Source organism: Amborella trichopoda, chromosome 11, assembly GCF_054954075.1.
Source record: "Amborella trichopoda isolate Santa Cruz 75 chromosome 11, AtrichopodaSantaCruz75HAP2 v2.0, whole genome shotgun sequence".
NCBI classification, from domain to species: domain Eukaryota; kingdom Viridiplantae; phylum Streptophyta; class Magnoliopsida; order Amborellales; family Amborellaceae; genus Amborella; species Amborella trichopoda.
This window is the reverse complement of record NC_142346.1, coordinates 15201465-15215752: the sequence shown is the minus strand read 5'-3', so window position 1 is coordinate 15215752 and position 14288 is coordinate 15201465. Positions and strand designations below refer to the sequence as shown.

The window sequence follows — 14288 nt, the reverse complement described above, 5'->3', positions numbered from 1 at the left end:
GGCATCATATTCCTTTTTATGGGGCTACATTGATATGTGGCTAAGCATTTTTTTTAATACATGGCTTATCATTTAGTCTTTTTTTTTAATGTTAACGAAGTTCATTACTAAGATAAGGTGTATATCGAGTAAGGTGTACTACAAACAGAAGAAAAGAAAAGAAAGACAAGCTGAAATACAACTAGTAAAACAAGTAAGTCTTATAAAGCCGAAGTAGCTTTGGCAAGTTCATCCACCATAGTGTTCTTCTCTCTATGGATATGCTCGATTCAAACCTCCTTAGGTGCCAACTTCTGCCAGATTTGAAGCATGATCTGTCGCAAGCTCCTCCAGGTCTTTCGAGGGTTAAGGCACCAATTTATAACATTCAGAGAATCACTCTCAGTGACATCCTTTCTTTGTTCTTCTTGCAGGCAATCTACACCCAGAATTCTGCTTCCATTGCCCCACAAGAATGGATAGTACCAAGTATAGTAAAATAACCACTGCAAGTTGATCCCTCAAGTTACCTCCACACCCTGATGAAACACCCCCACTCTTGAGCTACCATCAAAATTCAACTTTACCCACTCCATCTCAGGTTTGTTCCACTAACTCCCCCTTCCAATGCGGTGTTGCCTTGAGAACAGCAAGGATTTTAAATTTGTGAGAAAGTCTTCCACTGACATACCCCTGAAATCTTCCCATTCTTGCACCCAATGGATTATGGGAGTGGAGAGGGCCTCCAAAACCTGGTCTATAGATGCAGCTGGTGCCCTTGAATACCCTATTATTCTGCTCCTTCCAACACCTGCCACAGTCTTGCTGCCATTATTATACCCCATAACCGAATGCCTTCCTTGGTGAAAGTGGGGAAGGCCCACTGGATCCAGAAATGGGTCACAGACAATGGGATTACCCTGTTAATGCCAATCTTCTGCAAGATCTTGCACCAGATAATGAAAGTGAAAGGACAATGCAAAAAGCGATGATCGTTAGTTCCAACATTAGATTTGCATAGCAGATATTAGTTGACCGCTGTGACTCCTCTCTTCTGTAATTGTTCCTGCGATGAAGTTCTCTTTTTCGTCACTAGCCACACAAATGCCTGCACTCTGTGTGAGATTTTCAACCTCCAAACCTTCTGAATACTAGGACAAGGTGCAAGAATCTATCTTGACACACTTTAGAATATAAAGATCTAACTGTGACATAGCCCAAAGAGTTCAGGTCGCAAATGATCTCATCTGTCTCATTGGGACAATATAAGACTGTGTTCAAAGCATCCAGTAAGTTTATATACTGATTACCCAGAATCTCGTTGACCCTTCAATAACGTAGCGGCTCTTACCACACCCAATTCAGTGCACTTCCTGTAATTAAGTCCCTCACTGTGAAGGGTTTTGCTGCTACCCTCTCATAGAGCTCTGGGTATTAAGACATAAGGGCACATTTTCCAGCCACTTGGAGTTCCAGAAACTAGTTCTTGCACCATCGTCAACCAAAACTGTGCTGTAACTTCAAAACAAATATCTACATTGTCAATGGCGCGCCATATGTGAGCAGGGGCATGCTATTTCAATTTCTTCACCATCCTCTACCCATCTTCCACTCCATACTTCGCCTTGACTATGTATTTCCATTGTTGCTATGTTTCCTGACCCATTCTCCACCACCACATTGCCTGCAGCTCATCATTCATCAAAGCAAGCCTCCTAACCCCTACACCCCCTGCCTCCTAAGGAAGAGTGACCTCTTCCCATTCAACGTGGTGGAACTTCCTTCCTCTTCCCACTTGGAGTTCCAGAAACTAGTTCTTGCACCATCTTCAACTCCATACTTCGTCTTGACTAGGTCTTTCCATTGTTGCTATGTTTCCTGACCCATTCTCCACCACCACATTGCCTGCAGCTCATCATTCATCAAAGCAAGCCTCCTAACCCCTACGCCCCCTGCCTCCTAAGGAAGAGTGACCTCTTCCCATTCAACGTGGTGGAACTTCCTTCCTTTAGATGATCCACTTCATAGGAAATGCCTCATAATGGACTCCGGCTTTCTACTGATTGCTTTAGGCATTCTTAACACAGACATATAGTAAACAGGAAAGTTTGATCGATGGCCTTTAAAGTGTTATATTGCCAGCAAAAGAGAGGCACCTCAGTTTCCACGATTCCAGTTTATTCTGGAAACTTTCTATAAGTGGATTCCATACTGCCTGAGTTGGTCTCCTGTGGACAAGGAAGGCCCAAATGTTTACAAGGGAAATAATCGGCTATACATCCCATCCACTGCGCCCAAGTCTGCACCATTAGCCTGTCGCAATTTAGGCCATAGAAGTTTGGTGACTTTGTCCAGATTAAGTCTGAGCCCAGACACCAATTGATAGCATTTTAAGAGCAGCAATAAACTTTGGATTTCATTCATAGAGGCACCATATAAAAGCAGAGTGTCATGGGCATACAGAAAATGAGAGGGCAAAAGTCCATTTGGGACAGTGGGTATTTCGCTAAGAAGACCATTGTCATGCGCCGATGTAGCCATAAGGCTAAAAGTATTTAGCAACCATAGTGAACTGGAAAGATGACAAAGGGTCTCCTTGATGAATACCTCTTGATGCTTTAAAGAAACCAACTGCTTTGCCATTCATTATAGAGGAATGAGCTGAAGAGAGGCAACCATGGATCCACATACAGTTTCTCTCCTGACCCCTTATTTTTTTGATGCCCAAGAGATAATTCCAGTCTACCATATCATTGACGTACTCAAAATCAATTATAGACATTATTGATGGAGTCCTTACCTAATCCTTGAGTGGATGGTTATCCTGGGCCATTAGAACACTGTCCGTAATCTGCCTATCTTCTATAAAATCTGTCTGTGGTTCTTCGATGAGGTCCTTTAAAACCAACCTTAATCTGTTCGTCAATACCTTAGCAATGATTTTGTGAGTGGTATTGAGAAGACTAATGGGAGAGTGTTTCAATGATTTTCTTCTTTGGTACGAATGCAATGAAAGTAGAATTTGTGGTCAATCCTGTTATGATAGAAGTTCTGGAAATCCCTCAATAGATCCATCTTGATGACGTCCCAAAAAGTTTGAAAGAAGGCCATGGGAAAGCCATCAGGTCACAGTGCCTTTATCCCTGGCAAAGAGAAGACAGCTTCTTTAATCTCATCTTCTAGAAAAGGGCCTTCCAATCCCCTTATCTGAGACTTTTGCCAGTCTAGTGAATGGGACATTATCTAGGCTAAAGGTCAACCTATCTGATCCCATAAATGCATCCTCAAAATGTTGGACAATGGCCATTTGTTCTCCTTGAGTTTGCAATAGCAAGGAAATATTTTGTGTTGTTATCGTCCTCCTTTATCCGTTTGGCTCTCAAGCGTTGATACCAAAATATTTCTTCCATCGTCAATTGCTCCTATAATTAGCTCTGAGGATTCTTCTCAAGGGTGCATCTCCCATTGAAAGTCCCTGCTACAATTGTTGCCTATTGTCCAGTTCCTTTATCTTCAGTAATGCGTCTGGGATTTTCAAGCCTTGTTCCCCAAAGGTATGCTTTCTCTAATCCTTAGGCATCTGCAACTTTCTGCAAATACATACCCCCACCATTCTTAGGCATGAGCACTTTGCCAAGTTTGGGTAACCAGCTCCTTCAATGATGTGTCCTTGGCATTTTGTCTTTCAAGAAGGTTCTCATGTATTCGGCATATCTATTTTCTTGAGGGCCCCATAGAAGCTGCCATATAGGATCTGAATTGAAAGTTCACATGGAGAATGCCCTATGAAAGCTAGTAGATCTGTTTACCTAGGAACTTTCTCTGTTGAATCAACAGGGAAATTCTCTTTGACATCGAGAATGCTTGATTCCTTTTTTTGGTAAATGGTAAAAGAATTCATGCTGAAACCACCACCACCAAGAAGAAGAAGAAGAAGAAGACGAAGAGGAGATATGCAGATAAATATTAGGTGGTAAAATTAACCAACTGGAAGAAGCACTTATTGATTTTCAACTTCTTTTATTTGTTTGTTTGGTTTTTTTTTAAAAGATTTGGCTGTTTGATAAATAGATGTTAGGTTGTGATTTGATAAATAGATGTTAGGTTGTGATTTGTTATATGCAGATAAATATTAGATGGTAAAATTAACCATCTGGAAGAAGCATTTCTTGATTTTCAACTTCTTTTGTTTGTTTGTTTGGTTTTTTTTGAAAAGATTTGGTTGTTTGATAAATAGATGTTAGGTTGTGATTTGATAATTTCTCCTTATACTCGATCTCGATCTTGAGCGAAGCTTCCTTTCCTACCATTATTGTTTCCTCTATTCTTGTAATTGTGGTTTCTTTGCAGCACCGCTCGTGGTAGCCAGAAGAGACAGAAGCTTTTTTATAAAACAGGGCATTTTCAGGTACCCTTCTTGACTCTCCATTTATCTATGTTTACGTTGCATGTGGGCTTTGTTCTCATGAAGGCTTACAATTGGTAGCCAAGAAATTTTTTAATAAATTGCAAGCTGAAAATTGAATGTAATTAGAGCATCAGGATTTTTGTTTCTTTTTATTTTATTTCTTCATGGGTTTATCAATATCTAAAAGATGAACAAGTAACACGGTTCCGTGACTCGCCCGGGTGGACACAGACTTTGGCGAGTTACCCTGACCCACCCTATGGGCGAGACTGAGTTCAGTGTACACTTGTATAAAATTATAAATATTCTCATTATAACTGAAACACCTTGTAAATGGGTTTTGGCTAGTACATATGGTTTATTGACCTCACTCTAAGACTCGAAGCCCCTTAGATGCCGCCCAACATTTTGATATTAAAAAAAATAAGGGGTTCATGAAAGCGAAGTGTCATTATGGGGGTTAAAACATAAGATCCAGTAAGCATGGGTCAATCGCTCAACCTCTTGTGGAGGACCAATGCCATTCAGCTGGTGCACCATTTGAGTGTTAGTGTTAATCTATATAAGCTATGTTTTTTGTTTTTCTTTTAATTTTTAACTCGGGCTGGACTCGAGTGAGGTACTCGGGCAACCAATGGACAAGTACCTTGGTCGAGTTAGTATAGGTACCTTGACAAATAACATGAAGAATTCATGGGAATACAGGGAAAAAAAAAACACTTACATGGTTTACCGATATTCCACAAATTTGTGACTAATACTCCATCTTATACTTGATGTCATATTGAGTGTGGTGTATAGTAATCCAAAGACCATCCACCATACATTGCCAATGATGGATTGTGGAGATCAACTTTACGTGGCTAATGTCCCTGTGGGCCCACGACAATTAATCTCCACCATCCATCATCAGGAGTAGAAGTGCATGCTCCTTTGAAGCTCCATTGGATTATGTATACCTTCCTTTTTATCAGACCACCATCCACTGCTAGGCTATGTATCTCTTCATTCAAATCCTGACCTTTTAAAGCTGATCCTAACCTGTTAGATCCTTCCCCTCTATGGCTGTTATAGAGATATTGTGATTCTTTTCAATGAATTTATTTTGACAGGCACCTTACCTGGAGGATCCTAACACAGGGATAGCAATGTTTGAAAGTGCAGAAATCGTAGACTATCTGAGAGCAACGTATGTGCTTCCGATGGGACAGTCACCTTAAATATTTATGAAGTGTCCATCCCTTGATGTACAGTAAGTTTATTCATATTTGTATTTATGTCTTCCATTATCTCCAGTTTGGATGCAACTTGGGTTTTCATCAATGTGTGGTCAGTGTTCTAACAAAATGGGGCATGTTGCGAGTGGGATGAAAACCGGCATTTTTTATTTTCATTTCACGAACAAAATAACGGCACTTTCTGAGTGTACCGGTGCCTATTTTGGGTTTTTGGAGTGGCACCCAAAGAGACCACTAAACCCCGTATTCGCGTTTACCATGGTTTGGGGTGGCAGACTATCCCTTGATTCTTTGGGAAATTTATCCTACAGTCATAAGGGATGGACTATCAAACATTATACCCTTTTGCAACTATTCTAATTCAAGATCATATGTTTTTTTATTTGAAATTAAATCAAAAGATATGAGTAAGGTGTTAAAATTGTTCTTCTTCAGGGGTAATTTTATAAATTTCTCTTATTCTTTTTACTGAATAAAAAACATAGAAAAACGTCATTATATGGTTGCCTCAAGGCTGTGTTTATAAACCATATTTGATACTGTAACCTCCAACCATGAAAGTTTATCTAGCGGTTTTACACGTGCAAGAGCATAGTCATGAGGAGAGGACTAGCCACCGAATTAGAGAGGTCTCAAATAAGGTGCACTTTCGAATAATGTCAAAGTTATTGAAAATCTTTGTGATGGCCTCAAATTTATTTTCTTTTAATTAGAGCTGTTTTAAGCCGTGAACTCCTATTCTCCTTTTTGTTTTTTTGTTGTCTTTTTTCTGAAAAAGATTACTGAATATTATTAAAAGTGAATAAAAAAGTTACAAAGAGTTTATATCAACAAATCATTAGCCCCCTTTTAAACATGTCAAAAACATTGTATTATCTACATCCACAGCTGTCTTTAAGTCTGGAACACCAATTAATTACGTTTGGACAGTCACCTTCAATGATACAGTAACCTCCACATTGGCTTTGCTTTAAGAGCCTTTTTTTTTTGACAAGATCGCGATGATTTTATTACTCAATCAAATCAGTGATTACAGTGAATATGATAAACACAATAATTAAAAGGATAAGAAATTGAGCACCAAAGATGGGGCCAACACTCCATCCTTGGCAAGCGAGTTAGCCCGTTCATTTGCTTCCCTAAAAACATGATTGAAAGCCACAATTTTATTGCGACAAATATCCAAAGCTTTCTACCCAAACGTCTCAAGCTCCAATGTGGCTTATTGATTTGGAAATCTAGTTGATAACATTAAGAGAATCCCTTTTCACCAGCCATACGAATTGATCACAACGATCTTTCAACAACTTTAAACCTTGAAGCATAGCTAATATTTATGCTTGGTTTGCTATAGTTATCTCGCACGGGCCACAAAAAGTGATTCTCTACACCCTGATAGTCTCTAACCACACCCCCAAAACCAGCACGTCTTGGGTGTTGCAAAGAACTGTTATCAAAATTCAACTTAAAACATCGACGATAGGGTACGTTCTATTGACATCAAATACTGGGTCTAGAACTTCGTTGGTGTAACAAACTCCTCACATTCAGTCAAACATTAATATTCGAAACCTTGAAACTTTATTTCGTAGAAGAAAATTACAATAGACATTTTGAAAAATCTTATCTTTCACACAATCTAACTTTCAACTGAAGCCCTACAAAATTCTCCTATTTATCTCCAACCACACTTCCCAAAGGATTGAAGCTTTAAAAATCTGTCATATCATCAACCCCTTTTTAGGCAAAGGAATCGAGAGTTGATCTGTCAGATCAACATGATGTGTTGGTAAAGGCATTTGAAAACCAATAACTGGAAAGGACCAGATCCACAACGCTAAAGTAAACTGGCAATGAATGAACAAATGATCTCTAGTCTCCTTATCTTTTTTACACAAGAAGCAAATATTAACGATTATTTTTCCCCTCTTTTTCAAATTGTCAACTGTTAGCACTTTATTTTGCGAGAGAGTCCATAAAAAGATTTGAATCTTATGTGGAATACGTCATTTCCAAATGAATTTGAGCTTTGGTTGTTTCCATCTTAATCGCTCATGAAATAATAGATGATACACAGACTTCACTTAGAGCATACCATATGTAGTTAACTCCCATACTACCTCATCCTCATGATGTTTGGATATGTAAATCGTATCAAGATTCAGCAACACATCACAAAATTGATTAAGAACAACATCTGACACCTTATTATAGCTCGATCGAATATCCCAAGCTAATCTATCAACATACCACCTTATAGCCTCCTCCACCTTTAAATGCTGATTTACACACCTATCAAACACTTCTTTATACTTAAATCGCAACAGACCATCACCCATCCACATGATTCCAAAAATCAATAGTAGATCGTCTACCCACTTCCCACCTCAAGTTTCTCACTACCAATTCCGTAGTAGAGTATATACCTTTCCACAATTGGGATTGCGAATTTCCTCCTCTTCCCTTACCAATAAAGCCACTATTATCCACACCATATTTAGCAACCAAAACTTCCTTCCACAATTGATCTCCATCTTTAATAGACCTCCACCATCATTTGGACAACAGAGCTAAATTAACAAGTTTGATCTTGTGGATCCCTAGACCCCTTTCAGCTTTAGGAATGCAAACTTTATCCTAGCTCACCAAATAGTATTTTTTGTTATCATCAAAAGTGTCCCATAAAAAATTGCATATGAGCCGCTCAATTTCCTTAATAATAGGGGTTGGCATATAAAGCAAGGATAGCAGGTAAACATGCATATTAGATAGAGCTGATATGATCAAAGTAACATGCCCTCCAAGAGATAAAAATTTAGACTTCCATAAATCCAGCTTAGAGATAACTCTATTCATAAGTGGGTCCCATACCGATCTTGATAACCTTTTATCTCTAATAAGACTGCTTAGATACTTAAAAGGAAGACTACCAACCGCACACCCCATTTACAAATCAACCAAGGCAGGCTCAACACCAACACCCACTACAATGGTTTTTGAAAAATTAACTTTAAGACCTATAGTAACCTCATAACATCGTAAGAATAAAGAGATAGCTTGAGCCTGATCCGCATTTGCATCACAGAATATGAGTGTGTCATCAATATATTGGAGGTGAGAGATAATAGGGCCCTCAACAGCCACCTTGAAGCCATTGAACCTACTTCTCTGTTCAATTCTTTTAAGCATTAGGCTAAAACCCTCCACCACCAAAGTGAACAGCAATGGTGACAATGGGTCTCCTTGCCTCAAACCTCTAGAAGCCTTAAAAAACCCATTTGGGCTTCCATTCACCAAGACTGAAAAATGAGTCGATGATAAACAACCTCTAATCCACCCTCTCCATCTGACCCCAAACTTCATTCTCAGCATAATCTTATATAAAACATTCCACTCAACCCTATCATATGCCTTCTCTAAATCTAATTTCAACACCACACCTGGTTCTGCGCACAAAACTCTAGAATGAAGACATTCTTGAGCAATTAAAACACTATCCGTGATAATTCTTCCTTTAATAAAAGCTGATTGGGGGCCCGAGACCACTAACGACAATACCTTCTTCAATATGAGGGATAACAACTTTGCAATAATCTTGTAGAGACTTGTTAGCAAGCTAATAGGTCTCAGATAAAAAATACTAGTGATCGCATTCTTTTTAGGTATTAGAGCAATAAACGTAGAGTTAATACTCTTATCTTTAACTCTATGATTAAAGAAATCAACCACCATATAAAACACCTCATCACCTACTAAATCCCAGAACTCATGGGAAAAAACCAAGGGGAAATCATCTAGTCCAGATGCCTTATCCCCATTAAGAGAGAAAACAACATGTTTTACTTCCTCCTTAGTCACAGGTATTTTCAATTTATGGGCCACCCATAATGCATTCGCTAGTAAAGGCCATCTCAAAATGTCTAACAAACTCATTATCCCAAACCTCACCATCCTCCTCAATTAAGTTACCAAAAGAAATTCCAGAGATATCATTAATGCGCATGCTAGAGTTTGCAACTGCATGAAAGAAAGCAGTATTTAAATTACCTTCTTTTAGCCATTTTACTCTAGATTTTTGTCTCCAATAAATTTCCTCATGTCTTAACAAGTCATGCAACTCAGCTTCCAGCCGATTCTTAGTAGCTGCAACCTCTACCGAAAGAACTTCCAACAATTGAGTATCCTCCTCTAGTGACTGTAACTGTGACATAACACTATCTAATTTCATTTTCAAATAGAACCTATTCGCTTGCTTCCAATCAATTAGACGGTGTTTAACTGTCAACAGTTTTTGTGCAATCTATAACCATGATGTCCTATCACAGTCGTATTTAACCAAGTATGCTTTACCAAATCAACAACGTTTGATTCAAGTAGCCAATCAGCATTCATACGAAAAGGTCTAAGCCCCATAACTTCTTTGCCAGATTGTAAGCATAATGGTATATGGTCTTAGGATAATTTCGCCAACGAAGAAACCGAAGCCAAGGGAAATTGGCTTTCCCAATCTGTCGAGACTAAAAACCTGTCTAATTTGCTCATAACCAAATTAACCAGACTATTATTATACCAGATATACTGAACACCAGACAACGGTAGCTCCATCAGCCCAATTGTCATGACAAAATCATTGAATAATCTCATCCCACCATTAATAGACACATTTGAAGAAGTTTCATCAGAATTGTGGATGAAATTGAAATCTAACCCCAAGCAAACAGGCAAGCCAACATCCCTCAAACAAGAAGTTAAATCATTAAGGAACACATGTTTAAAATCATGAATATTAGGCCCGTATACATTCATAAGTAACCATCGAAAATGAGAAAAATGACCCTAAAAAACCATTTTTAAAAATCGATCATTGATGATAGTTTGAGAACAAAACACTACTGATGGGTCCCAAATTGCCCAAAGGCAACTAGAAAAACCCACAGCATCCACCCCACAAAACATAACAGGTTTCAAACCCAAAAATTCCCTATCAGTATTAATAGTAGCCGAGTATTTTAGTTTCTTGTAATAAAATAATATCAGGTCTAAACTTATTAACTAAAAGTTTTAGTCTCTGCTTACGTTTAGCACTACCAAGTCCCCTAACATTTCAGGATAAAATTATCACGGAGAAAGAAGAGCAGCCCTCATTAGCTGCCACCAACGATCCATCGGTATAAAATTGGGCACTAGGCCCCTGGAAATCATCATCATCGCCTGAAAGATTAAGCACCTTACCTGAGAAGGGCTTACAAGCTGTCCTGGGTACAGAACGAACCGCTACATGAGCCGACCAACGAACTAGCTTGGATTTAGGTTCTTTTCCCTTGCTTGTCACAGAATTACTAGCAAGACTTTTATCTTTAACCTCCTCATGCGCATTAGTAGAGATACTTGTTGCAACCTTCACCTTGGCCCTTACTTTCTTCACATTAGCTCTAATGGCGTCAAACACCACTCGGATGGGGATATCCAGATCAACCCCCATATCGTCTAACATAGCAGCAACCTGTTTCTTGGTAAAATTAACCTCATTTTCTTCCAAACCAATCGGCTCCAAAGTGAGCCCAACTGAGTACGACCCAATGACTTCTTTTTCTACTACCTCTGGAGCTTGCACCAAAGCCGTCATATCATCCATTCCACCTAATAGATTATGAAGGTGGTGGTCATCCAAAACATCACCACCAATGCTTTCAGCAGGCATAATATTGAGAGGAGGGACAAAATCAACCTCTTCTTCTGACCACCCATTGTCAGCATCAAGCGGGAAAATCACATGATTTTCTTTCTCTGCAACCATAACAATTGGGAGTCCCTATTCCTCAGGAGGAGTGTGAGGAACCACATTCCCAACCTTCTTATGAGCAGCTTTCCCAAATGGTAGGAACCTAGTAAGCATTGTTCTACACGAAAGGACTATGAAATGCAAGAGTGTGTCTTGATCCCCCTTAAGCACCAGCCTGATGTGGTTTAACAGATCAACATCCTTCAGCATCGAGTTGCAACTGTTGAGCTTCTGATCTACATCTACCACCCGTCAAGTGCCGTCAACACAGGGAGAGAGAAAACATCGAAATCAACCTTTCCTTGAGTAGTAGCCTTCTTCGGTACTACCCCTTCACCATCCAACTTACCAATCACGTTAACTACACGATTTGGAGTCCCCATAACTGCCGCCATCACATCAATCTTGGTTTTCTCTCCTGCCTTTCCTTTCCCCTTGTCAACTGATAAAATGCCATCCTCATCCTCACACATGATAGACAACTGTTGCCTATTTAGGTCACCACCTCCTATAAACACGGTCAACCCTCCCCCATTTGAAAAAGAAACTTTCATTCATTTTGGTATCCTCCCTTTTTTGAATTTGACACATTCTTATTCTTTTCCACCCACACCTTATTATACGCTTTAATGTTACTTGAAGAATCCCTCCATTTATATTGTATGGGTGCCATTTGTTGCCACGTGTCCCCATCTCCCTTACCATCCTTGATTTTGGCCATTTCGTCATTGGCATCCTTTTCGAAGCTTCTCCATCTAGACTAGACTGAAAGCAGCCAAACCTTTTATCGTTACGAGATTGAACTCTAGTCCACTTATTCTCTAATACATTATCCTCAGATTTCTTCAACATTGGAGCCTGTGAAATTCTGCGATTTTTAACCCCCTCAATATCCACATCAATTAAAAAGTCTTCAAATCTAACTGAAAGCTTAATCTTACGAGGTTTTGGAGAGAGGACGTTACGGTTCACTCTAACTCTAACAAACGACAAATCATCACCTTGCAAAGCCTCCCAATCAACCCCTATGATATCACCACAAACATTCCCTAAATGCTGAAAAACATTCAAACTCCACAAATGAATCGGAACCCCCCAAAATTTAATTCAGAAAGCTTGCTTTTGGACCAGGGAAGAATGATCGGAGCCTTTCCACTTAGCCACCGACAATGTTTTACCACGAACTCTTTTGACCTGAGGTAAAATGGCCTTCTGAACATCCTCACAAGATCATAAGCAGAAAATAAATTTGTTATTCCCTTTTTATTTAATTCCTGGAGAGTAAGATAAACCCCAAGCTCTACAAGCCTAATCACCAAGACTAAAAAGGTCTTGTGATATAGGTGAGAAAGAACTGACCACAGCCAAACCCACTCGCTTGATAGCCTCAGTCACCTCCTCATGTCCGATACTTACCGAGACTAGGTCAACACCTTCCGTTTCCTCTTCCTCCATTACAAAGTTTGAAAAAATAAAACTTGCTCACGCTCGAGAGAGTTCACCACTTTGATTCCTGAAACTAGTCAATTACCACCACCTCTCATCTCCTTCTCTCTCTCTACTCTTACTCGTGCTTTGAGGGCTTGAAGCCTTCGAATCTCCCTCTTTTAAATTCTTGAGACTAGAAAATTACTCTATTATTAATGCCTTGATCTCTCTCTCACTCTCTCTTGCTTTAACGCCTTCAACACATTTGCAAGGTGGACTCTCTTGCTAAGGTCTTTTAAAGGCTTAAAAACTTCTCTCTCTCCCTCTCTCTCTCTCTCTCTCTCTCTTTCTTCACTTGTAGGATCGAACAGTTGCAATCAAAGAAACTCGAGGAAGCCTGTAATGGCGGTCAAGGCGAACACCAACTTCGTGGATCTCATTAACAAAGCCGCCCCATTCCCTCACTCGCCCCGGCCTCCATGAAACCAACGAACCAGAGTCCCTCTTTAACCTTGAATTCCAAGACAGCTCTGATTCGGACTCGGAAGAAGATGAGCAGACCTTCTGAGAATTAGGGCACAAAAATTAGGGCAATAAATTCCTCTACTTTGGGAGCATTTCACTTCAACCATTGACATCATCATTAACCCATAATCTGACACGATCTCTCTTTACAGGCCATTAGCATCAATCACTTGGGAACTTTAAACTAACTCCCTTGATAAAGGCCTATCCTGCAAAATTGACTTTGACGACTTTGCAATGCTTTCTTAGTGCACTCCAGTCTGCAATTGGGGCCTTCGCCATTGAGAAAAGAGAAGGCCTTAGAAGGGGCACTCCAGTCTGCCATTGTGGCCTTCGCCATGGCGATCCAGTCTGCAATGCTTTCATCCAAATTAGGGTTTCAGAAATCAAATGAACATCTTACCAGTGAAAGAGAACAAATAAACAACAGAGGAAGTCGAATAGAGAGAGAAAGAGATTCAAAGACTAAAATGCAACAAATATGCTTCTACAGGCAAAGTCCTCCCATTGAGTCTTTCGTCAAGTTGTTCTCATGCATCATTCCGGGTCTGGTTATCCCTTTTCCACCAATGATGGCTTTCACCTGGAGTACAAAACTCTACTTTTTGTTGTTGCACAACCAGAGAGACCAACAAAAGACAAGATCACAACTCCCTCACTATTACAAATAAAACCTATACCTGTCAGTCTTGGGTTTCGATAAGAACTTTCACCAAAATTTAATTGTACTGCACCTTGCATTGGAGGCTCCCATCTTCCTTATGGTCTCGTCTTAATTACCTTTTGAGTGATTCAAGTTTTGGAAGTTTAAATCTATGCCAGTCTTCGAAATTATGCTTTCAGTAATTGAAAACAAATGCCAAATAGCATGAATAATTCTAATTTTCAACAACTCAAAGTTCAATATTGTCTTTTCAAATGTTCTTCT

The 14288-nt window shown here is 39.5% G+C and overlaps 1 protein-coding gene across 2 annotated transcripts in view; it reads left to right on the top strand.

The window, feature by feature from the left end:
• The window catches only part of LOC18444845 (Thioredoxin family protein), a 31504-nt gene extending 25770 nt beyond the window's left edge, over nucleotides 1-5734 (top strand). Inside the window, exons 11-12 of one of the 2 annotated variants that reach the window (XM_011628994.3) lie at nucleotides 4330-4387; nucleotides 5552-5734. In XM_011628994.3, coding sequence (XP_011627296.1) covers nucleotides 4330-4387; nucleotides 5552-5560 — 67 coding nt within the window. In that variant the 3' untranslated portion in view covers nucleotides 5561-5734. Of the gene's footprint in view, nucleotides 1-4329; nucleotides 4388-5499 lie in introns of both variants that reach the window. The other variant, XM_011628993.3, reaches the window with a different exon arrangement.
• The last annotated feature ends 8554 nt before the right edge of the window (nucleotides 5735-14288 follow it).